The sequence below is a fragment of the Rhinolophus sinicus genome, chromosome 18 (assembly GCF_057876585.1).
Source record: "Rhinolophus sinicus isolate RSI-liver-muscle chromosome 18, RSI-T2T, whole genome shotgun sequence".
In the NCBI taxonomy this organism is placed as follows: Eukaryota; Metazoa; Chordata; class Mammalia; order Chiroptera; family Rhinolophidae; genus Rhinolophus; species Rhinolophus sinicus.
The window spans coordinates 23,283,085-23,306,671 of record NC_142518.1 but is presented as its reverse complement, the minus strand read 5'-3'; the positions used below and the strand labels follow the sequence as shown (position 1 = coordinate 23,306,671).

Here is a 23,587-nt window from a genome sequence, read left to right as displayed (position 1 = left end):
TGGTTCAAATCATTGCCCTTCAATTAAAGTTGTTTTATTGTTACTGAAATTGTCTGATTACTCTCCCTAGGACTTCCAATACTATGTTGACTAACAGTGATAGCAGGGAGCAACCCTGTCTTGTTCCTGATTTTAGAGGGAAGGTTTTCAGTTTTTTTTACCATTAAGTATAATATTAGCACAATGGAATATTACTCAGCCATAAGAAAAGATGAAATACTGCCATTTGCAACAACATGGATGGATCTTGAGATTATCATGCTAAGCAAAATAAGTCAGACAGAAAAAGTCAAGAACCATATGACTTCACTGATATGTGGGATATAAAATTGAAAGCAACAAAGGAAAAGACAAACAAACAAAGAAACAAAAACTCATAGACACAGAAAACAGTTTAGTGGCTACCAAAGGGTACGAGGGGCGTGGAAGAAGAGGGAAAAGGGAGTCAAATATATGGTGATGGAAGGAGAACTGACTCTGAGTGGTGAACACACAATGCAATATATAGATGATGTGTTATTGAAACCTATATAATTTTACTAACCAAGGTCATGCCAATAAATTTAATAAAAATAAATTTTAATAAAAGAAATTGTCTTTTTAGCTTGTATTTCTAATTTTTCTCTTTTTTGTTTTTGTTTTCTGTTTTTGTCCTTTTTGGAAAAAAAAATTTAGCTCCTAGTCAGACTGTTACTCTGGTGACACAATCCGTGGTTACCAAGGAAACTGCCATCTCCAAACTAGAAATGCCATCTTCTTTGCTGTTGGAGGTACCTGCTTTAGCAGATTTCAACCGGGCTTGGACAGAACTTACCGACTGGCTGTCTCTGCTTGATCGAGTTATAAAATCACAGAGAGTGATGGTGGGTGACCTCGAAGACATCAACGAGATGATCATAAAGCAGAAGGTATGGGCAAAAAAAGAGAAAAGCCGACAGGGGCTTTTCTTGCAAGTGAAGATTTTCCACAAGTCAATTTACTCTCCTAGACCATTTTCCATCAGTTTTTAGGCAGCTTTTCTCTGTCAGCAAACATACTACTCTCTCTACTCTATTCAGCCCAAGTATGATCAAGGAAACAAATTAATGCAATTATCTAAAACAGCCATAAATTAAAAGGGAATAATAATACAAGGGAAAAAAAGCATAAACCTTACAAGTAAAATTGGCTTAATTAAATTCACTAAACAACTGGTATTTTTAAAATCTATTTAATAGCAAAGAAGTAGCTCAATTGAGCTGTTTACATTTAAACTGTTTGTTTTGTCACTCTGCAACCATAATATATTACAGAATCGAATATAATAACCTGGGAATTAGTTATTTATTCTTCTGAGTTGTCTGTGCCAATTTTCCTACTCCGACGATAAGGATAATTGAAAGGAGCTATAAATTTAAAAACAGAAAAGTAACAAAATGTAATATATTTTAAAATACCTTAGACCTTAATTTTGGTATTTATGCAATGCCGTACTCAAATAAGCATGTTTTTAATACAAAGATTGCATTTCTTAGCCTCATTTGATTCCATTCTACAAAATTCTGACATCAGCTAGAATAGAAACATAAGAATACATTTATATAAATATGGTTCACCTAGCTAGAACAAATATAGTATATATTTTTATATTTCTGAATGAATAAAAAAGTAATTTTGAAAGATTTACACAGTACAGTTATTTCACCTGTAATGATTTTCAAGGCTTTTCTAAAGAAATAATAAATTATACTGAAGGTTTTTAATTGTTAGAGAACTACTTTTTGAAAAAAACAAGGAATAAGGCACACAAATTTCTTTTTAAAATAAACGTCAGCGATTCAGCAGGAATAAAAAAGTCTTGATAGTAAACAACGTGCATATAAAGTACCCTGAGCTTAGACTTAGAAGACCTGAATTTAATGGGCTTTCTTTGTCATTTGCAAATGACATGATTGTGGTCAAATCGTTTTCCAGATATTGGTTTCCTCTTCTGGGTACAGAGCACACAGAATTCACACTCACCATATACTGATAGATATGTGTGTATATAAAGATATTCAAATATCACACACACACACACACACACACACACACACACACACACTTTCTTTTATTACTGCTTTGTAACAAGAATTAGTAACCATTTTTCAGAAAAAGCTATTGAGGCTCATAATCACGCTCCTAGTAAGTAACAGAGCAAAGCTTCAATTCCAAGTCTGTTTGGTTCCAAACCCTGTGTTCTTACTGTGTACACTGCCTACGTCACCAATGGCTACCATTTGGTGATGTAAAATACATATGCATATGTATATTGTATGTGAAGTCTACATCAGGCACCATGCTAGGCATTTTACACTTGCAGTGTGCTGATACATAGAGAAACAAAAGGTATATTCTTTCATAATATCATGCTGAGTTATACCAGTACTTTGAGGGCTACCATATGTTATAATGGTTAAAGCTAAGACTTTGGAGTTAGACTTTCTGGATTCAAAGCTTGGCTCCGCTACTACAGCTGTGTGATATTGGGTAGGTTATTCACCCTCCCTGCACCTGAGTTTATCTATCTGTACACTGTGGATAATGACACTATCTGCCTTATAGGTTGTCGTGGGGAATTAAGTTAGGTAGTACATGAAAAATGCTTCCTACCTCACTTTGCTTGCTGCAAGTATTCAGCTAATGTTAGTAATGAAAATTAGGTTCTATGACAAACTCTGTACATGGCATTTGTATTGTGCAAACTGTGTTATATGAATATTATTATATGATATTATATGATATTACATGATAATAAGAGTGTGTTACCATATCTGTCCCCCGTTCCGCCATTGACATTACGGCCTCCTATAAAAGGTAATAGATATTAGAATGGGAAAGAAAGTCCACACGCCCTTGGGAAGGGTTTGTGAGCCTTGCCTTTAAGGAAAGCATTGACCTATTCAGTAATCTTCAGAGTTCTCCAAATAAATATGTCTTTTCCGGAAAGGGTGACTAATTTAATGCCTCTTGAAAGTGATAGTCTTTGAGTATAAGTCCAAAATTAATTTAGAAAAGTTCAGATGCCATGTGTAGGGTCACAGAAAGCAAAGATTTATAAATGTCATGTGTATGGGGGGAGGTGTGTATTCCTTTTCTTGCTAAATAGTGGGGATGTTTTTTCTTGCTTCTTCTGCTCATGTTAAAAACTATAAAGACATTGTCAGCTCTTGCGTTTTATAGCTGCAATCACTAAATATTCAGTAAGATGACCCTAAATCAACATTAAACAAATGTGTTTGTGTAGAGGGGGACAAAAGAGAAAGGTTAAGGTCGGGGAAGTGTTTATTATAATATCAGGAAGTAAATATTTCCTCTATGGAAGATTTTAAATTAAAAAATTCTAATTTTAATATTTGAAGTTTGAGAAAAGAGGTAATATTCTAAAAGACCTTTATAAACTGTAAAACACTCAATGCCTATTTATTCATATGTTTTTTAATAAAATTGTATTGAGTTACTACTAAGTGCCTGGCAAATACACAGTTGGACAAGACAGGAATGTACAGATTAAAACAGGTGAAGAAAAAAAAAACAGTAATAGCACTATGATGGAAATAAATTTCAGGATAATACCTAGCACATATTTAGCACTAATGATATGCCAATCACTGATCCAGTATATCTGATGTATTAATGCTCACAACACGGTGAGATTGACACTAAAGCACAGTGAGGTTAAATGGCTGCCCAAGCTCAAGTAGTGAAGAGACAGCATTGGAATTGGAACCCAAGCAGTCTAATTCCAGAGTCCCCACCTTTATCCATCATGGTTTTCTACTCCCTGGGCATGCTTTGGGTGATACTCTGAGGATGTAGTTCAGGGAGAAGGCACCTAACTAAGCCAGGGAAGAGCACAGATGTCAGGAAAAGCTTCTTGAAAAAGATAAAACTTAAGCCAAGCATTAAAGAACAAGTTGTAATTAACAGGTCGATAAAATGAAAGGGAACAAACTACTTCTCACTAAAATGGGAAACAATATGGTGTGTTATAGAAGTTGTAATTTTATTGGCTGAAATTAAGGGTATATGATGAGAAAGAAACTAAGAGGTTGAATAGAGAAGGGCGGGGCCAAAAATGGGAATCTGTCCTTGCCAGACTAAGGAGTTTTGATTATGGCCTGCAGGCCGTAACAACCCTCGAAGGATTTTAAACAAAGAAGGAAAATCCTCAAATGTAGTTTAGTTGTATATAAATTAGGGTTCTCTGGAGGCCAGCAACAGAAAACATCCCCTGATGAAATTAAGTAGAAAGTAAATTTACTGGGATTAGTATGAAGGCAATGGGAAAGGCTTAGAGAAAGAAAAGAGACCTGAGCATGCCTGGCCTGCGTATCTAGTTAGCAGGAAGTACTGGAGGCTCTTTGTGATATTCTTTTTTTCTCCATCCTGTGTAACTATTCACAATGTAAAGTCCTGGCACAGAGAGTCCAGTTGACCTTGTTTGGGTCACACACCCCATCTTTTAGCGAAAGGAGAGCAGAGAACTTTTATTTGAATCCCTCTCCTTCCTAAGCCCCTCACGAGGGAATAGTAATTTCCCCCAAAGAAACCAGGGTCTGTTGAAAATAGAAGAGGGAAAGGATGCAGAGCAGCCAATACACAATAAATGTCCACTGAACTCAAGCAAGGATATGTAGAATAGGGTGAAGGACAGAGCAAATACACAAAGGAGATTTGAAGGTGGTGATTATGATCTAAGCAATATGTTTATCTATTCCAACTTTGCATCATGGTGACCTGAAATAAAGACCATTTATATCCCAGCACCTAAATATAAGTTTGTTTAACTCTTGCATATACAGTAATTGGTTCGTAATAAATGTAGATTTCTTGATGGATGATGTGGATGAAATGTGATAAGGAAGCCCCATTTTTAACAGACATTGGAGTTTGGAAATTATAGCTGCAAAACATCAGAAGTTAGACAAAATGATATAACAAAACATGATATGACTCTAGGAGAACTTAGTATTGAATTTATGAGATGCAGGCCAAACTTAAGACATGCAATGTCCATTATACCCAGAAAGGGAATAATGGACATGGCTTTTGAATAGTTAAGTTTTCATAGTTCTGGACCTTCAATTTGAAATCGCATATTTATATTTGCTTTCTGTTCTCCTTTAGCACAAGTTGTTTGATTAAATTCTTATTTTAGAAAATAGAGCGCTGCTACTATTTTGAAATGAAAATAATTTTTACAAAGTGAATTCCATTAGGCAAAAAAATGGAAGTTAAATTATAATACAACTTTAACTTTTTAAAGATTGTAAAATGTAGCCATGTAAAAAATTAAGCAACTCGGCTGCTTACTTTTAGAGAGTAAAAAAAACATACTATTATATTGCAGAGAAGTAGAGGTGTAAACTATGCCAATTAAGCCTTTAAAAGCAAAACCTGCATAAAGCTCCAAGTCTATTTTCTAAAATTGTGAGTTGATAGCAAGGATTTGTAATTTATAGTTTAATGTCAGAGAAATCTGATAACAAAATGTCTTCCATATTTTGCTACATGTGTAAATAAATTTGCTCTAAAACAAAATTGTTTTGACAGTTATTCACAGTTTTCTTTTAATGACTTAATCTATCAAATAAGGGAGAAATATGTCTAGAGTTTTTCTCTGAAAATGATGATTACCTATGACTCTTAGGGAAGGAAGGAGAGAACAATAGAGGAGGGGTAGAAGGGAAGAAGGAAGGAAAGAGAGGAAAGGAAGAAGGGAAGAGGAAGAAGGAAGGAAAGAAAGAAAGAAGGGAGAGAGAGAGAGAGGGAGGGAAGGAGGAAAGAAAATTAGGGAGGGAAAAAAGCGAGGGAGGAAAGGAGAAATGAAAGAAGGAATGGAAAGTGGGAGGGAGAGCGAGGTTGGGGAGATAGGGAGGAGGCTGACAAATGTGAGATGTTTGTGGCAGTAGAGAACTATGTTGCTGTCAACACATCTCATAGGGTGGCCTTATGATATCATTATTTTGTAAACTACTGGTGTCTGATTGCCCATGCTAAATAAATTATAGTCTTTTTTCAAGCATTTTGGCCAGGTGTTCAGGGTAATTCACCACAAAATCTGAACCACAGGCACTGTATTGAATAAAGAATTGAATTGGCAAAGGAGTCTATCCTCTAATAAGACCTCTCCAGGTGGAGCTTGAGACAAATTAGCCAATCTGGGCAAGATGATAATAGCATTGTTCAAGATTCATTTTTAACTACACATTACACCACTACCTGGGAGATTTCATTATCCAAAGATTGAATAAGCAGTTTTAGTGGAAACAGTGTATATTTAAATGGGAAATAATTACTTAGATGTGTTTAATTTTTTTATTGTTAAGGTCAAAGTCTTTAATAAAAATTGTGTGATTTTTTTTAAACTCTACACAAAAAAATAATTGAATGCCTCCAGAAGCATTCTGATTATAACTTTTGTCGGATAAATTCAACCACAATCTGATGACAAAAGAACTTGTCTAGCATGGACCTAGAAGGATTGGTGGAACAATGTGTGGAAAACATGGCATTGATTGTTTAACTAAAAACAAATGAAGAAGTATGTTCATTGGTATTACTTTATTGTCATGAGCACAGCAGAAAAGTGGGCATCACAAATAGCTTCCTTCATTCAACCAATGAGAAACGTTACAGACATTATAATTAATTAGTGTAAGATCATTTGGTAAATGTAATTATCCTAATGTAAATCCAGATTTCTTGGGAATAGATGATGTTTACTTTTTTTCTATGATCTCCTTCCCCTTATTTCTCCACATATTGCTTAGATAATGATAATCACCACCTTCAAATCTCCTCATTTCTCCACCAAAATTATAATGAAACAGTTTATTTCCATGGGTATCCAACGGATTTCACAAGTTAGATGACAGTCACTTTAGGGTGAGGGCATTGATTTTTTTTCTTTTATCAAACAGCCATCCTGCCCTCATAATCTCATCTGTTCATCATGCATAATCTTGTTTAAGAAACGCCATCCAGAGTGTGTCATCTTTCCATATATAGGTGTGTGGCATTCTACAAAGACTAATGTTATCTGCTTGGCTGAAGATATTTGCCGATTTTCTACTGCAATTATCTTGTAACAAGCGTACATGTCTCCTGTAGAAAGCTCATAACTCTGTGGATCACTGCTCCACTTGCATACAATTTTTTTTCCTTAACCTAATGAGAGCCAAATTCAGTATTATCTTCACTGAAGGATGTAAAGATATGTCAATGTTGGTAATATGACTTATACTTTCTGGTCATGATGAAATAAACTCCCCTAAATATAAAGGTCATAGAGTTGCAAACAAACGCACACAATAAAAATTCACTTTCTAAGTCTCATAATTTTTATGGAACATGATACTATCCACTCTTTTTGCTTAAAGATAAACATAAGCTTTATCAGACCACATATTTCAGTTTATGAATGGAAATGCACATCTTATTATATTTCAATTCAATTCACTGTAAAATTTTCTGTCAAAACCTTATCAAGTAAAACTGAACCATGGTATTTACATGGATTCTGATAAAATGTCAGTATATTGTGTTTTCAATGAAATACCGGTGGGATCCTGATAAGGAAGTTTATGTTTGTCATTGTTTTTAAGTAGTGAATTCTATTTACCAATTTCCTTGCTTGAGTCTAGATATGGGTTCGTTTATATGAAATGACTTTTATTATTTTCATAAAAGTACCTATAATCTGGGATCTTCTCTAGCTCTTATAAGAAAGCAATATAAGTAATTCAGTATCTTTAATCATTTTGAAAGCTACATAATGTTGTTATACCCTCAATATTATTACTGCTTTTGGAACTTTATGTTTTGCAATAATTTTGGGTCCTTGAAATCTATAACTGAAATTATAGTGTGTTATAATGTAAGTTCTTATTATTACTCTGTGATGGTAATGTTAGGTAATGTTAATGTCAGGTGCATGGTTCTTTGTTCCTTCATTCTTTAGTTCAACAAATTGTCTTTGAAAACCCATGTTACATAGCACACTAAAGGCAGGTAAGGAACTATTAGGAAATGACAGAAAGAAGTGGTGGAGGAAAAGTTTGGATTTAAATTGGATTTCCTGTGTATGTTAGCAAGTTACTGAGAATAAGCTGAACCAATGATCACACATCACTATTAATAAGTGTTTCTGTACATGTATCCACAGTTTTCTGTATGTGATTACTTCCATTGACATGATAAATATATGTGTACATATTATTAACGTACGTATAAAGTAGACATTTTCATAGTCTGCAATGAAAGTAAATACTACTAATGGTTTTTTTTTCCTCCTTCAAATGGCTACTTTGGAGACCCCTAAGTTACAGTGTCATGCAGATTTATTAGAAATATAATGACTATCTTTTAAGGGCTTTGGTATAAGACTAAGTTTTTATTCACCTGTTACTTATTGAACACTTGCTGGTGAAAGACGTCAGTATTATTTGCTCTTGGACTTTAAAAATAAGAAGACTATATTCTGTAATTTTAGAGTGCATCTTCTATGAGAGAAGCATAAAAGGTAGAGTATAGTAACTGACCCGAGAAAAAATGCTAAGGTGTTTCAGTTATCTACATATTATAAGGAATGAATCAATCATTTATTTTCTTTTTATATGTGCCTGCCTCTCTCATATAAAAGAAAGTTAAGCTAGACTTCTCTTTCCAGATGTCTTATTAATTTTTACTTGATTACCTAAAGGTGAAAATTTATTTTTGCATGATATGCTTTAATGTTTTTAATTTTCATAAACTAAGCTGATTGATCAGCAAATTTCCAAGGTGATCATACCTGCATTGTTTTCAGGAGAGAAGCAGTAGGATTTGACCATGTTCTTGTGATCTTTTATGAATTCACTAAAAATAATACCAGGGTTTCTAGAGTAATTTCAGTCAATTCTATTTGCTTTCTAAAAATAACTTTGAATAGAATTTTAATCATTCATAAATCCTTCCAGATTCCCTCATCTTTATGTGTTACATTCTGTGTAAATAAGGACCATAATATTCAAGAATTATGTATTTCCTTTAATTTATATAAGGAAAGAATATCTTCTTTATTTATCTCAAAAGTAGAAATGCTTTGATTTACCTGACATAGTCTTCCTCCAATTATGGAAGCAGAATAAACTTTGTAATGATAGATGTTACCCTCCCCCGCAACTAATTTAATCTATGTTTAGCTCTAGGATTATTTTTAAACCTTCCATGTAGAAATAAGAAAAACTACAGCCACCGGGAAGGTTTGGGGCAAAAGTAAATCTATACTTTAAAAAGTAGAGAGAAGAGAATAATTTACACTTAACTCCTTCATGCCTTTTCTCCCTGAAATGCAAAAGAACTAGATTGTGATGAGAGGGAAAATAATCTGTAGCAACTCCTTTACGGCTAAGCTTTTCTGTCATGTCATATTATGTAAAAATCATAAAAAGCTGCCACAGATAGGACCATAAATGCCCTTTGAGAAATTTGACATAAAAATCAAAGTGCCTCTTTACTGTACTTCCCCAAGTTCTATTTTATTTTTTCTTAAGTTATATAATAAGTATTAGGCACTAGAATAGGACAGTTTTCAGGGACATATAATAGCAGTTAGAAATAATACAAGCGGGCAAAGAGCTGTATATAATAAGATTTTACAGTAAAACTGTTATCTAAATCAAAATGAGAATGTATTTCATTTTCAGAATTGGGAAACTTTTTTGATGAGAACCATGCAAGCATTTCAAGGTGTAAGTTCTAACCAAATCCAATTATGAGGTAACCACACCAGTGATTTAGGGTCCCTTCACAATTCTTAAAGTTGATGATAATGATTAGAAATGTAGAGTTGACTGGTTTGTCAGAGCATTGAAGCCTTTGAGATCTATCTCTGCCTTCTCTGTGAAACTTGTTTTGATAAGTCCAATCTGTATTGGTCTTCTTAATCAATAATTCACTGCAAAATTATTTTGTCCGTTCACTATATATTTGCTTGTAAAGCTGCTTCTATTGTTTTGATCTTCTCTTTTAAAACATTGATTGTCATTTCACTTTTTACATTTTAGCCTTTGGAATGAATTTAAATTTCCTTAAAGACAAGCATAGTATTCTATTATATTTACTGTAGCAGCTAAGGACACACTAGGTGTTTTGTAAATATTGTGGGTTTACTTTAATCTTCATGGATGACTACTTTACTTAGCATTTGGAATTTAACAATCTGTTATAGAGCCAAATGCATATTTATGTTTATTGTAACATATAAATGCAGCATGATTTATGTCTGTTTTTGTCAGTGATGAATGAAAGGCTCCTGGGAATTAAATTTACCACATCAAGCAAAAGCAATTATATTTTTAGACTCGAAGAATTTTAAAATTTTAGAAATTAAAGGTTCCTTTTTTTTCTGATTATTACCATTAGGGTTGTGTTTGGCTGCATGTGACAAAATCCTCACTGCAATAGCTTATCCAGATAGAAGTGAATTTTTCTCACATAACCAGACCTCCAGAATTGTGTGTTCCAGGGTAGGTCCAGTAGCCACAAAATCATGTGTCCCACCCCTTCTTTAGCCATCCCCAGCAGTCCTCCGCGTGTAGTTTCCGTTCCTTCCTGCAGTCTCAAGACGTCTACACTGCCTCTAGGCGTCACATCTGCGTTTTCGAATGGAAAAAGAGGAAATGAAGAGAGTGAATGCATGTGCCAGGAGTGTCAGCTCCTCTTTCTAAAGAAAACAAAACCATTTTTGGCAGCCCCACGTGGAATGATGAGAAATGTGCCACGTGACCATTCCTAACTTGAAGGGACCCTGGGATGTCAGAGTATGTTAAATGAGTAGGAGTGTTTCTGTATTTATAATTCAGAGTAAAACTGGTGACCTAATCCTAAAACCTTGCTGCTCCGAGCAAAATTTGCGTTATTTTAGTTAAGAAGGAAAGTATGAATATTGGGTAGGCAACTGGCTTTGCCTCCTAATAAGAAGCTCGCCATTTATTTATTTATTTATTTATTTATTTATTTATTTATTTATATTAGTTTCAGGTGTACAAAGCAATGTAATCGTTAGACATTTATACCGCTCTCAACGTGATAACCAACCCCAATCTACTGCCCCTCTCATATTATATATAGCTGTTACAATTCCATTGACTCTATTCCCTATGCTGTACTTTACATCCCGTGAATATATATAGATATATAGAGAGATTTTTTTTTAATAATAGTTGACATTCAATATTATTCTACTTCAGCTTCAGGTGTACAGCGCAGTGGTGAGGCATCTACACAGTATGAAATGATCCCCCTGATAAGTCCAGTGCCCATCTGGCACCCTACATAGTCTTTACAACATTATTGATTATATTCCCCATGCTGTATTTCATATCCCTGTGACTATACTTTGACTACTAATTTGCACTTTCTAATCCCTTCACTTTCTCCCCCATCCCACCCTCCTCCCATCTAGCAACCATCAGTGTTTTTGTTCCCTATATCTCTGAGTCTATTACTGTTTTGTTTGTTTGTTTATTCTGTTCCTTAGATTCCACGTATAAGTGAGATCATATGGTATTTATCTTTCTCTGTCTGACTTATTTCATTCAGCATAGTATCCTCTAGGTCCATCCATGTTGTTGCAAATGGTAAGATTTCATTCTTTTTTATGGCCGAGTAATACTTCATTGTATAAATGTACCACAGTTTCTTTATCTAATCGTCTATTGATGGGCATTTTGGTTGTTTCCATATCTTGGCAATTTGAATAGCACTGCAGTAAACATAGGGGTGCATATATTTTTTCAAAGTAATGTTATGGAATTTTCTCAATAGATACCCAGGAGTAGAATTGCTGGGTCATAAGTTCCATGTTTAATTTTTTTGAGGAATCTCCATACTGTTTTCCATAGTGGCTGCACCAATCTGCAATCCCACCAACAGTGCATGAGGATTCCTTTTTCTCCACATCCTCACCAACACCTGTTGTTTGTTGATTTATTGATGATAGCCATTCTGACAGGAGTGAGGTGGTATCTCATTGTGATTTTTATTTACATTTCTCTAATGATTAGTGACGTTGAGCATTTTTTCATATGTCTGTTGGCCATCTGTATGTCCTCTTTAGAGAAATGTCTCTTCATATCCTCTGCCCATTTTTCAGTTGGGTTGTTTGTTTTTTTCACGTTGAATTGTATGAGGTTTTTTTTATATAAATTTTGGATGTTAACACCTTATCAGATGTTTCATTGACAAATATCTTCTCCCATTCAGTAGGATGTCTTTCTGTTTTATTAATGGTTTCATTTGCTGTGAAAAAACTTTTTAGTTTGATGTTATCCCACATGTTTATTTTTTCTTTTGCTTTCCTTGCCCCAGAGGATATATCAGTAAAAACATTACTAAGGGTAGTGTCTGTGAGCTTACTTCCTATATTTTCTTCTCGGAGTTTTATGGTTTTGGATCTTACATTTAAGTCTTTAATCCATTTTAAATTTATTCTTGTATGTGGCATAAGAAGGTAGTCCAGTTCATTTATTTTTTGCATGTATCTGTCCAGTTTTCCCAGCACCATTTATTAAATAGACTGTCTTTACCCCATTGTATGTTCTTGCTTCCATTGTCATAGATTAAATGACCATGTTTGCATGGATTTATTTCTGGGCTCTCTATTCTGTTCCATTGACCTATGCATCTTTTTATGCCAATACCATGCTGTTTTGATTACTATAGCCTTGTAGTATGATTTGATGTCAGGTAGCATGATACCTCCCACTTTGTTCTTATTTCTCAAGATTGCTCTGGCTATTTGGGGTCTTTTATGGTTCCATATAAATTTTAGGATTATTTCTTCTAGTTCTGTGAAAAATGTCATTGGTAGTTTGATAGGGATTGCCTTAGGTAGTATGGACATTTTGACTGTATTAATTCTTCCTGTCCATGAGCATGATATATGTTTTCATTTATTTGTATCTTCTTTAATTTCTCTCTTCAGTGTCTTATAATTTTCTGAGTACAGGTCTTTACTTCCTTGGTTAAATTTATTCCTAAGTATTTTATTGTTTTTGAAGCAGTTGTAAATGGGATTGTTTTCTTAATTTCTCCTTCTGATAGTTTGTTATTGTTGTATACAAATCCAACTGATTTCTGAATATTAATTTTGTATCCTGCTACTTTACTAAATTTATTCATTAGTTCTAATAATTTTTTTGTGGAATCTGGGGTTCTCTATATATAGTATCATATGATCTGCAAATAACGACAATTTTACTTCCTCCTTTCCAATTTAGATGCCCTTTATTTCTTTTTCTTGTCGGATTACTGTGGCTAGAACTTCCAGAACTATGTTGAATAAAAGTAGTGAAAATGGGCATCCTGGTCTTGTTCCTGATCTTAAGGGGAATGCTTTTAGTTTTTCCCCATTGAGTATGGTACTAGCTGTGGGTTTATTATATATGGCCTTTACATTGTTAAAATATGATCCCTCTATTCCTACTTTGGTCAGAGTTTTTATCATAAATGGAGGCCCGATTTTGTCAAGTGCTTTTCTGTGTCTGTTGATAAGACCATATGATTTTTATTTCTCATTTTGTTAATGTGGTGTATCACATTAATTGATTTGTGGGTATTGAACCAACTTTGCATACCAGGAATGAAACTCACTTGATCGTGGTGTATGATCTTTTTAATGTATTACTGAATTCAGTTTGATAATATTTTGTTGAGGGTTTTTGCATCTATATTCATTGGGGATATTGGCCTATAGTTTTCTTTTTTTGTAATGTCTTCTTCTGGTTTGGAGATCAGGATAATAATGGCCTTGTAAAATGAGCTTGGGAGCCTTCCCTCCTTCTGGATTTTTTTGGAATAGTTTGAGGGGAATAAGTTATAGTGTTTTTTGGAATGTTTGGTAAAATTCACCTGCGAAGCCATCTGGTCCAGAACTTTTATTTGTTGGGAGATTGATGATTACTGATTCAACTTTGTTGGTAGTAATCAGTCTGTTCAGATTTTGTGTTTCTTCTTGATTCAGCCTTGGTAGATTGTATGTTTCTAGAAATTTATCCATTTCTTCCAGATTGTCTAATTTGTTGGCATATAGTTGCCCATAGTACTTTCTTAAAATTTTTGTGTTTCTGTGGTGTCTGTTGTCATTTCTCCTCTTTCATTTTTGATTTTATTAATTTGGGTCCTCTCTCTCTTTTTCTTGATGAGTCTGGCTAAAGGTTTGTCAATTTTGTTTTTCTTTTCAAAAACCCAGCTCTTGGTTTCATTGATCTTTTGTATTGTTTTTTTCTTAATCTCTATTTCATTTATTTCTGCTCTGATCTTTATTATTTCCTTCCTTGTACTCACTTTGGACTATTTTGCTGTTCTTTTTACAGTTCCCTTAGGTGTAAAGATAGACTGTTGACTTGAGATTTTTCTTATTTCTTTAATAGGCCTGCATTGCTATGAATTTCCCTCTTAGGACTGCTTTCACTGCATCCCATATAGATTTGGGGCCGTTGTGTTTTCATTTTTGCTTGTCTCAGGGTATCTTTTGATTTGTTCCTTGATATCGTTGACCCATTCATTATTTAGTAGCATGTTATTCAGTCTCCATGTGTTTGTTTGTTTTCCTATTTTCTTCTTGTAATTGATTTCTAGTTTCATAGCACTGTGGTCAGAGAAGACGCTTCATATGATTTCAGTCTTCTTAAATTTATTGAGACTTGTTTTGTGGCCTAGCATGTGGTCTATCTTGGAAAATGTTCCATGTGTACTTGAAAAGAATGTATAGTCTGCTGCTTTGGGGTGAAATTCTCTAAAAATCTATTAAATCCAACTGGTTTAACATGTCATTTAAGGCCACTGTTTCTGTATTGGTTTTCTGTCTAGAGGATCTGTCCGTTGGTGTCAGTGGGGTGTTAAAGTCCCCTACTGTGATTGTGTATTGTTGATCTCTGTCTTTATGTTGATCAATATCTGTTTTATATGTTAAAGTGCTCCTACTGTGTTTCCCTGAAAATAAGATCTAGCCAGACCATCAGCTCTAATGCATCTTTTGGAGCAAAAATTAATATAAGACCGGGTATTATATTATATCATATTATATTATATTATATTATATTATATTATATTATATTATATTAGACCCGGTCTTATATTATATTAAAATAAGACCAGGTCTTATATTAATTTCTCACTAAGTTCCAAAAGACGTATTAGAGCTGATGGTCCAGCTAGGTCTTATTTTGGGGGCAACATGGTATGTTGGGTGCATAGATGTTTACTAGGGTTATGTCCTCTTGTTGGATTGATCCCTTTATTATTATATAGTGTCCTTCTTTGTCTTTTATTATAGTCTTCATTTTAAAGTCTATTTTGTCTGATACAGGTATTGCTACCCCAGCTTTTTTCTCATTTCCATTTGCATGAAATAGCTTATTCCATCCCTTTACTTGCAGTTTGTTTGTATCTTTTGACCTGAGGAAGGTCTCTTGTAAACAGCATATGCAAGGGTCTTGTTTTCTTATCCTAATTCAGCTGCCCTATGTCTTTTGATTGGAGCATTTAATCCATTTACATTTAAAATGATTATTGATAGATACTAGTTAATGTGCCATTTTATTGTTCATATTTCTGGTCTTCATTAATTTGTTTTCACCTTTCTTCGGCCTAAAGAAGCCCTTTCCTGCAATACTGGCTTGGTGGTAATGAATTCCTTTAGCTTACTCTTTTCTGGGAATCTCTTTATCTCTCCTTCAATTTTAAATGCTAGCCTTGCTGGGTACTGGAGTCTTGGTTGTAGGCCTTTGTTTTTCATCACTTTGAATATTTTCTGCCACTCCCTTCTGGCCTGCAAAGTTTCTGTAGAAACGTCATCTGATAGTCTTATGGGAGCTCCCTTGTAAGTAACTAGCTGTCTTTCTCTTGCTGCTTTTAGGATCCTCTCTTTGTGTTTAACCTTTGTCTTTAACCTATGATTTGTCTTGGTGTGGGTCTGTTTGGATTCATCTTGTTTGGAACTCTCTGTGCTACCTGGGTTTGTATATCACTTTCCTTTACCAGGTTAGGGAAGTTTTTGGTCATTATTTCTTCAAATATGTTGTTGATCCATTGCTCCTTCTCTTCTCCTTCTGGTATTCCTATGATGCAAATCTTGTTGTGCTTGATGTTCTCCCACAGGTCTTTTTAACTATTTTCATTGTTTTTTATTCCTTTTTGTTGTTCTGATTGAGTGAATTCTGCTACCTTGTTTTCTAAATTGCTGACTCAGCCCTCTGCTTCATCTAATCTGCTGGTGATTCCTCCTAGTGTGTTCTTGATTTCAATTATTGCATTCTTTATTTCTGACTGGTTATTTTTTATGATTTCTATATCCTTCTTTATGCTTGCTATCTCTTTGTTAAAAGTCTCACTAAGTTCCTTAAGCATTCTTATAATCAGTGTTCCAAACTCTGTCTCTGGTAGGTTGGTTACCTTTATTTCATTTAGTTCCATTTCTGGAGGTTTCTTCTGTTCTTTTATTTGGGATATGTTTCTTTGTTTCCTCATTCTGGCTGTCTCTCTGTGTTTGCTTCTATGTATTAGGTAGATCCCCTATGTCTCTCAGTCTTTGTTGGGTGGCTTTATGTAATATGTGTCCTTTATAGTCTAATTGCTCAGTCTTCCTAATCTCCTATGTGTGAGTTCCAGAGATATCCCTCATGTTGTGTGTGTTCTGTTGTAGTTGAGCCTTAATTGCTTTTGGCTTGTCAGTAGGTGGGATTGACTACCAGGCTGAGTAGCTATGAAAATTGGCTATGCCCACAGTGTTATGAGCTGCTGTGTGAGGGTTGACCCCTCAGAGGAGGCTTGGCCCCTCCGTGCTCTTGTAACTGAATTACAAGAGAGAATTGCTTGCTCTTGTAAGAGAATTCCCTTTGGGTGTGCTGCTTGTAGGTCTAACCAGGTAGTGCTCTGGTGTGGTTTGAAGCTGGCCTCTGGGTATGTTGTTTCTGGTGTCTCTTGGGAGGGGCTCCTATGCAGGGCAGTTTCAGCCTGTTACCGGCTCGTGACTACCTGGTAGGTGCCTCAAAGCTGTGTGATGTTGGCTGCTGCCCCTGCTGGGTCTGGACGCATGTGGGGGTGACCTCTTTGTGAACTGAGTCTGGTTGCCACCAATATTGACCCTGAGGCAGCTTAGCAAAAGGCTCAGGGCCCCCTAGGCCTGTTGCCAGTTGTCCGCTGCTCATAAGGCCCTAGCTGTTGAAGGAGGCTCCTGAGGAGTGTGTGTTTGGCTGGTTGACCCAATGTCGAGAATACCCTCAGCAATGAAGCACTAGCTGGGTGGGGTGGAGTTCAAGTGAGTCATGAAATGTGACTGGTGGAGAAGTAACCGGTGCTTTTTCCAACGTTAATGCAGATTCAGGTCTTATGCCAGTACCTGGCCTGTGACCGTCCCCCTTATTCAGATCCCCAAGGGCACTGCAGCCAGCCTCCACTTCAGGCTCGCAAATTCCTGAGAGAGCTGCTCCCGAGTGGCTGCAGTGCAGTTTTGGGTCACTGTTTACCACCAAAATCTTCCCAGGGTACTGCGGACTGTCCACTCACAGCTGTAAAAAACCTTTTCTGCTGTTTCTGGGGGTGGGGCCTGTCACCTAGGCACCCAGAGTGCCCCTGTCAATGCAGTTCTACATGAGCAGGGCATTGTTACAGGGGGCTAAGGGATGCGGTCAGTGGTTTCTACAAATTCTCTGTAGTCTAGGCTCCTAGACTGGTGCTGGGCCCTTGACGACTAGTCTAGACGTGGCCTCATCATTAAATTTCTTTGTTTTAGTGGTTCTGCTCAGCTACTATTCAGATGACTCCCGAAGTTGATTGTTCTATAATTTGTTTGTAATTTTGGTGTGATCCGGGGTGGGGAGCAGTAGGTACAGCGCCCACCAGATCCACCATCTTGGACCACCTCGCAAGATACTCTTAACTAATGTATATTTTCTCCTCTAGCCTTAAGTAGGTTTTAATTAGCTAAAAATGATGTGATTGTATTCCTGTCTTCTTCGTTATCTCATTACAGAAGTGGTATGGAGGTGTGAATGTAAAAGAATAACCCAGTATGAATGTTTAGTGGTAGTAGACATCAGTTGTTTTACTTCACAGTCATACTGTACAAAAGACACTGAAAAAATGTAAATTAAGTGTGAAATTGAAATACACACAGTGTGTTTCAATTTCTTCTCCTTGTCTCAAGGAATAACTTCCTATTTAACGACATGCGTTTTTTATAATTCTCTAAATCTGCACCGTGCAATAACAGTAGCCACTAACCCCATGTGGCTATTTAAATTTAAACTACTTAAAATTTAAGAATCAGTTTTTCAGTCCCACTAGCCACAATTCAAATGCTCAATAGCCACATGTGAGTAGGGACTACTGTATTGGACAGCACAGAAATAGAACATTTCCATCACTGCAGAAAGTACTATTGGAGAGAGCTGTTCTAAACAGCTGTAGCACATATGTCCTCCATCGGAATTTATTTCAGATATTAAGGAAATAAAATTATATTATTCATTTCTGTCCTTTTGCCTCTGAGTATTTTTAAATGGGGAAAAGGGAAAGCAGTCACTTTCAGAGTAGCTTAAATAGCCTGACCAATTCTGAAGAGGTCCGTTAGACTCAATATGCATAGTATTAGGTCATCAGCTTTCATACTCCGGTTTATTAAGACTCAAACATATGCATGGAATTCAAGGGAAAGTAGAAGCAATTAAAAGATTCCCAGTTCTAACATGATGATCCAACAGGGAAATAAGTCATATGGCCCATTTAATATAAAACTTTTTAAAGGATCAAGTTTTTCTTCCTTGTCCATGTGGCCTTTTTCATAACATCTTTTAACCCCTTTACATGGTCTTCTCAAGCTTTCACCACAAGCCCCAATGTATACTTAGCTATCCATGTACTGTTCATTGCAGCACTATCCCAAGGCCCAAGTTTCTAGATTTTTCCTTCTTCCTCACCACATGCTTCAGCAGAAACAGCCACTCTTGCTTCTCACAATCTCAGTTGTCTACATTATGCTGAAAAAAAAGGAAACCAGAAAATGATGAATGTTAAGATTTTGACTAGGAAATAATACTATTGTTCCTAGGTGGTAGACTGTGTCAACATCCTCCACCACCACCCACTGATCTGCACAACAGTCCAGCCATCAGATGTGTATAGATGTTCCTTATGAAAGAGTCACATAAGCTCGGAAATATTGGTGCATGAACTTTGCTTATCATAGAAATCCACAGCATGCATCCCTATAGCCATGTACCTGAAAAGTCCTGCAGGACGATTAATATCATTCAGCTCAGCATTTCTCCCATGTTTCTCCATGGAAATTGTTTGTGTAGAACATCTTGAGAAGCACAGCTTGGAGAATGTTAACTTATCCGAGTTGACTGTACGTGTCGCTGTGAGTAGCTTGTCTTCTTTACATACATTTGTTTTTACCAAATTAATCTGCCAGAAATCTTTTCTCTTAATATCATGTCTGTAAGGTCGCAAATTGTTACTAGGATAGCATTTGTGCCGTTGATTATGATGTACCCACCAGGCACCGAATAGTTGGCCTCCTCCGGAATGAATACCTGAGGGAAAGAATTTAACACAGCATTCTGTAAAAGCAGTGTTGTCTATAAAAATATGTGTATTACATATAATAACTTATGTTTAAAATATTGATGAATTATTAATATGTACATGGAAGTTTCAAAGAGAAGCACACACTATAAGACCACATTTAAAGGCATTAAAATGCCTGTATACGTTTTACAGTTTCCTATATGAAGTCGAGAAGACGGAAATCGCGTACTTTTCGCATTTTGTTTGAAATGGAAAGCTTTGCCTCTTCCTTTGAGTGTTCAGTTACAGAGATCCTCAGTGGGAATATAGTATAAGAAGAACTGTAAATTCTATTTATATTTATTTTTATCTCATTCTTTTAAAGTTAACGTTTTGTTTGTTTTCTAAAATACATAATATATTAATAAAGTAGCACATGTATAAAATGTTGAATGAATATGGATTGACATGTGGGCCAATTTTTCTTTTTAATAGTAAATATGTGCAGTCAAAAGGGTTTGGAGACTACTGCTCATCAGTGTGTCAGATGTCAGCTGTCCCCTGGGCCTATCATTTGGTACCTTTGGTACTTCTGATTATAGTACTAATTGCACCTTCAGAAGAACCCATCATGATGTGAAAGATCTTACATAGACTTAGCTCATATAAGTGTCTCTCTCATTGATTTTCTTTAAGTCCTCTTTACTGAATAGAAAACTACTTTTTCAATATAAATCAGAGAGATTGCAGTCAGAGATGTTCTCCAAGCCGTCACCTCTTTAAAGATATTTTTTTATAACCAGAAAGCATGTTCTACCTTATCTTCCTTTGCTGACCCTTAAAGCTTCAGTTTAAACTTTTGTATTAAACTTTTTATATAATATTTAATGCATATAAAATGTGTCATATCTATTCCCTTACATCAGAAGATTCTTCATATAACTTAGTGGTTGTATTTGAAGCATTTTGTAAGGCGGGGTGGGGGTGAGGCAGATTTTTTTTTTTATCATTTTGTCTTTTTTGGTTTCCCAGTACATACCTGCTTATTTCAAATAATCTTTAATTATGTGGCAACTCGTTGTATGTGGTCATGATACTTACTGGGGTTTTTTCCATCTCCTGTTGCTTTTTATTTTTGTGTTTTAAGGTACAATCCCAATGCTAAAGCCCCGTATTATTTCCCTTTTTTTCCCTTCAGTTTTATTTATATTTTGAAATGAGGATCATGTGTCCTACAATTCTTCAAGGAATAGAATATATAACTGATCTGCAAATTCTCTAAATCTGAGCTGTGATTGTTTTTACCATCATCAGAAACTATGCAAATGTCAATTATAGTTTTCCTATTAGAAAAGCAGTCCCTTGCCCCCAAATATTATTACTACCAAATCATACCATTGCATTCTTAAATTGTACCTTTAAGAATGAATTTGATTTAAAGCATTGAATGTAAATATTCTCTGTTGACATGAAAATATCCTAGACTAATTCTTTATAACCTTACAGATAAAATCCAATTGAATTATTTCTCAACTCCAAAAGCATAAGAAATGTCATATATCTTTGGTTTTTTGGGTTTTTTTAAGATTTTTTGGGGGGGAAGGGTAACAGGACTTTATTGGGGAACCGTGTGTACTTCCGGGATTTTTCCAAGTCAAGTTGTTGTGCTTTCAATCTTAGTTGTGGAGGGCGCAGCTCAGCTCCAGGTCCAGTTGCCATTATTAGTTGCAGGGGCGGAGCCCACCATCCCTTGCGGGAGTCGAGGAGTCCAATGGGCAACCCTGTGGTTGAGAGCCCACGCTCCAACAAAGTAAGCCATCTGGCCACCCGGCGGCAGCTCATTGACTTCATTCTAGTTGTGGAGGGCGCAGCTCACTGGCCCTTGTGGTAATCGAACCGGCAACCCTGTTATTCAGAGCTCATGCTCTAACCAACTGAGCCACCCATCTGCCCTGTTGTTTGTTTTAATAAAGTAAAATTTGGCTCAGGGCATTTCTTCTGAAGTAGTTGGGGAATCCAGGGTCTTGGTAATTTTTCAGGGTTTCCCTTTCTCTTCAGGATGCCTCAGGAGCCATTGAGAGGCTTATAGGTATGCAGGAAAGAAATCTCCCCTTTGATATTACAGTTCTTTTCTTCTTACCTGGGAGTCTTGGTCATCCTAGATCATTTTCTACAATTCAAGGTTCTCCAATACAAAGAGCTTTTAACACATTTGAGGGGCAAGGAAATCCAGACTTCAGGGACACACAGCCGTGCCCATCATCCAAAAGGAGAAAAATGAAATATATCTGTCATTCATTTTAAACACAAAACACAGTTACTTTCTCTATTAGGTTATCTTGCAGCCTGGTTTATTAATTCTTAGCGGATTGCTGGCTAAGAGATTCTGAAAGAATGCAACAAAGGGAAGCTAGGACCCTAAGGGGGATGAGATCTATATTATTATAATTCCTACTGTCTGCAAGGTTGTCAAAGCTAGGTGGCAGTATAAGGGCATGTGCCTGTCACACTGAATTTACAAAGGAGAAGAATGGGGCTAATTTTAAAAATCAGCTTATAGTCCGTTATATGATTTATTGCCTAAATCATCCTATATTTAAGAATAGAAATGATTACCTACCATTATTAATAATGCCAGACAACAAGAGTTAACTAAGATTGTCTGTGGTAAACTAGATATATAGTCACTTTATTTATAGATAAACAGAAAATTAAACAAGTATCAACACTTTGCAAACTGAATTATGAGAGGTATGGATTCTTTCTTGGAAAACCTTATTTAAGCTGGTATTGTTTATAATCTATTTGAGAAACACAAAAAGTAAACAGACAATATGAGGTATGATAAAGTAGATTGTATGTGTGGGTAAAAACAAGATATTCCTTTAGAGTAAAGCTGACCATAAATGAGAATATCTTCAATTGCAACTAAAAGAAAATCTAATTCAAACTGGCTTAAGTAAGAAAAGGAATTTATTTACTTGTGTAACAAATATTGTGTGGGCTTCAGGCATGGCATGCTCAAGGTTCCAGCTTCATTGCTCAGTTTTGTCCTTAAACATTATCATAACAGTTACAGGATACACTTTTGCATAGCAAACTATATTTTAAAAAGGAAAGAAAACTTTTGCTTTCTTGATCCTCAAATTAAAGTTCTGAGCTTTTCTCTGATTGGACTAGCTTAAGTCATAAACCCACACCTGAACCAATCATTGTGACAAGGAGAATAGGATTTTCCACCCTCATTCCTTGGTTGCTACAGAATGAGATGCTGTGAAAGTTACCAATATACCTACTCTAGTCACTACTCCATGTTGAAGGGAGCTGACAGTTTCTCATGAAAGATTTCCCAGAGGAGTCAGTATTTCAACCAAATATAATTCCTTTATAACCAGACTAACAGTCTTATAGAAATGGTTCATTTTTGTTTAACTCTATTTTCCTACATCATGGTAGTGTTATATGAGTAACTATACAATTTAAAAGCTGGAAAGAGTAAGAAGACACACAATACCATCTCTTTTTTCATTTCAAAAGGAATAGAAATGAACATACATATTCATTTTCTTTCATTACACATCAAGAGAAATACATTACATAAACTTGTATAAACAAGGATTTCCAACACTGATAAACAGTAAATATTTTGTCATTACCTTATTTCATTCCATTTTCCTTATCCCATTTTTCTTTGTCAATTCTTGGATGATGTCTCCAAATATCAGCTTTTGTCCATAACAAAAATTGAGCGTCATAGTAATGAGCACTGTTCTTATCATTCAGACTCTCCACCCTCTCGTCAAATATAGAGGAACTTTAATGTTATGTGAACATTTTTCCTGCTTTTTCTCATATTTGTAGACACAGCATGAGCTTTTCCAGAGTCAGGTATCTAAAACCTTGCCTGTGTATTACTGGAATGCTCCACCACTTCTGTGAGCCTCAGTTTATGCATCTGTAAAACTAGGATGGAAACCTCCATGTCACATGGTAGTTATCAGAATTGAAA

General features: G+C 35.6%; 1 protein-coding gene across 8 annotated transcripts in view; it reads left to right on the top strand.

Annotated features, from left to right (window-relative positions):
- DMD (dystrophin) overlaps positions 1-23,587 on the top strand; it is a 2,122,179-nt gene that overhangs the window by 1,485,014 nt on the left and 613,578 nt on the right. For all 8 annotated transcript variants that reach the window (XM_074323910.2, XM_074323908.2, XM_074323912.2 and 5 more), the window contains one exon: positions 676-908. In XM_074323910.2, coding sequence (XP_074180011.2) covers positions 676-908 — 233 coding nt within the window. The remainder of the gene's footprint in view (positions 1-675; positions 909-23,587) is intronic.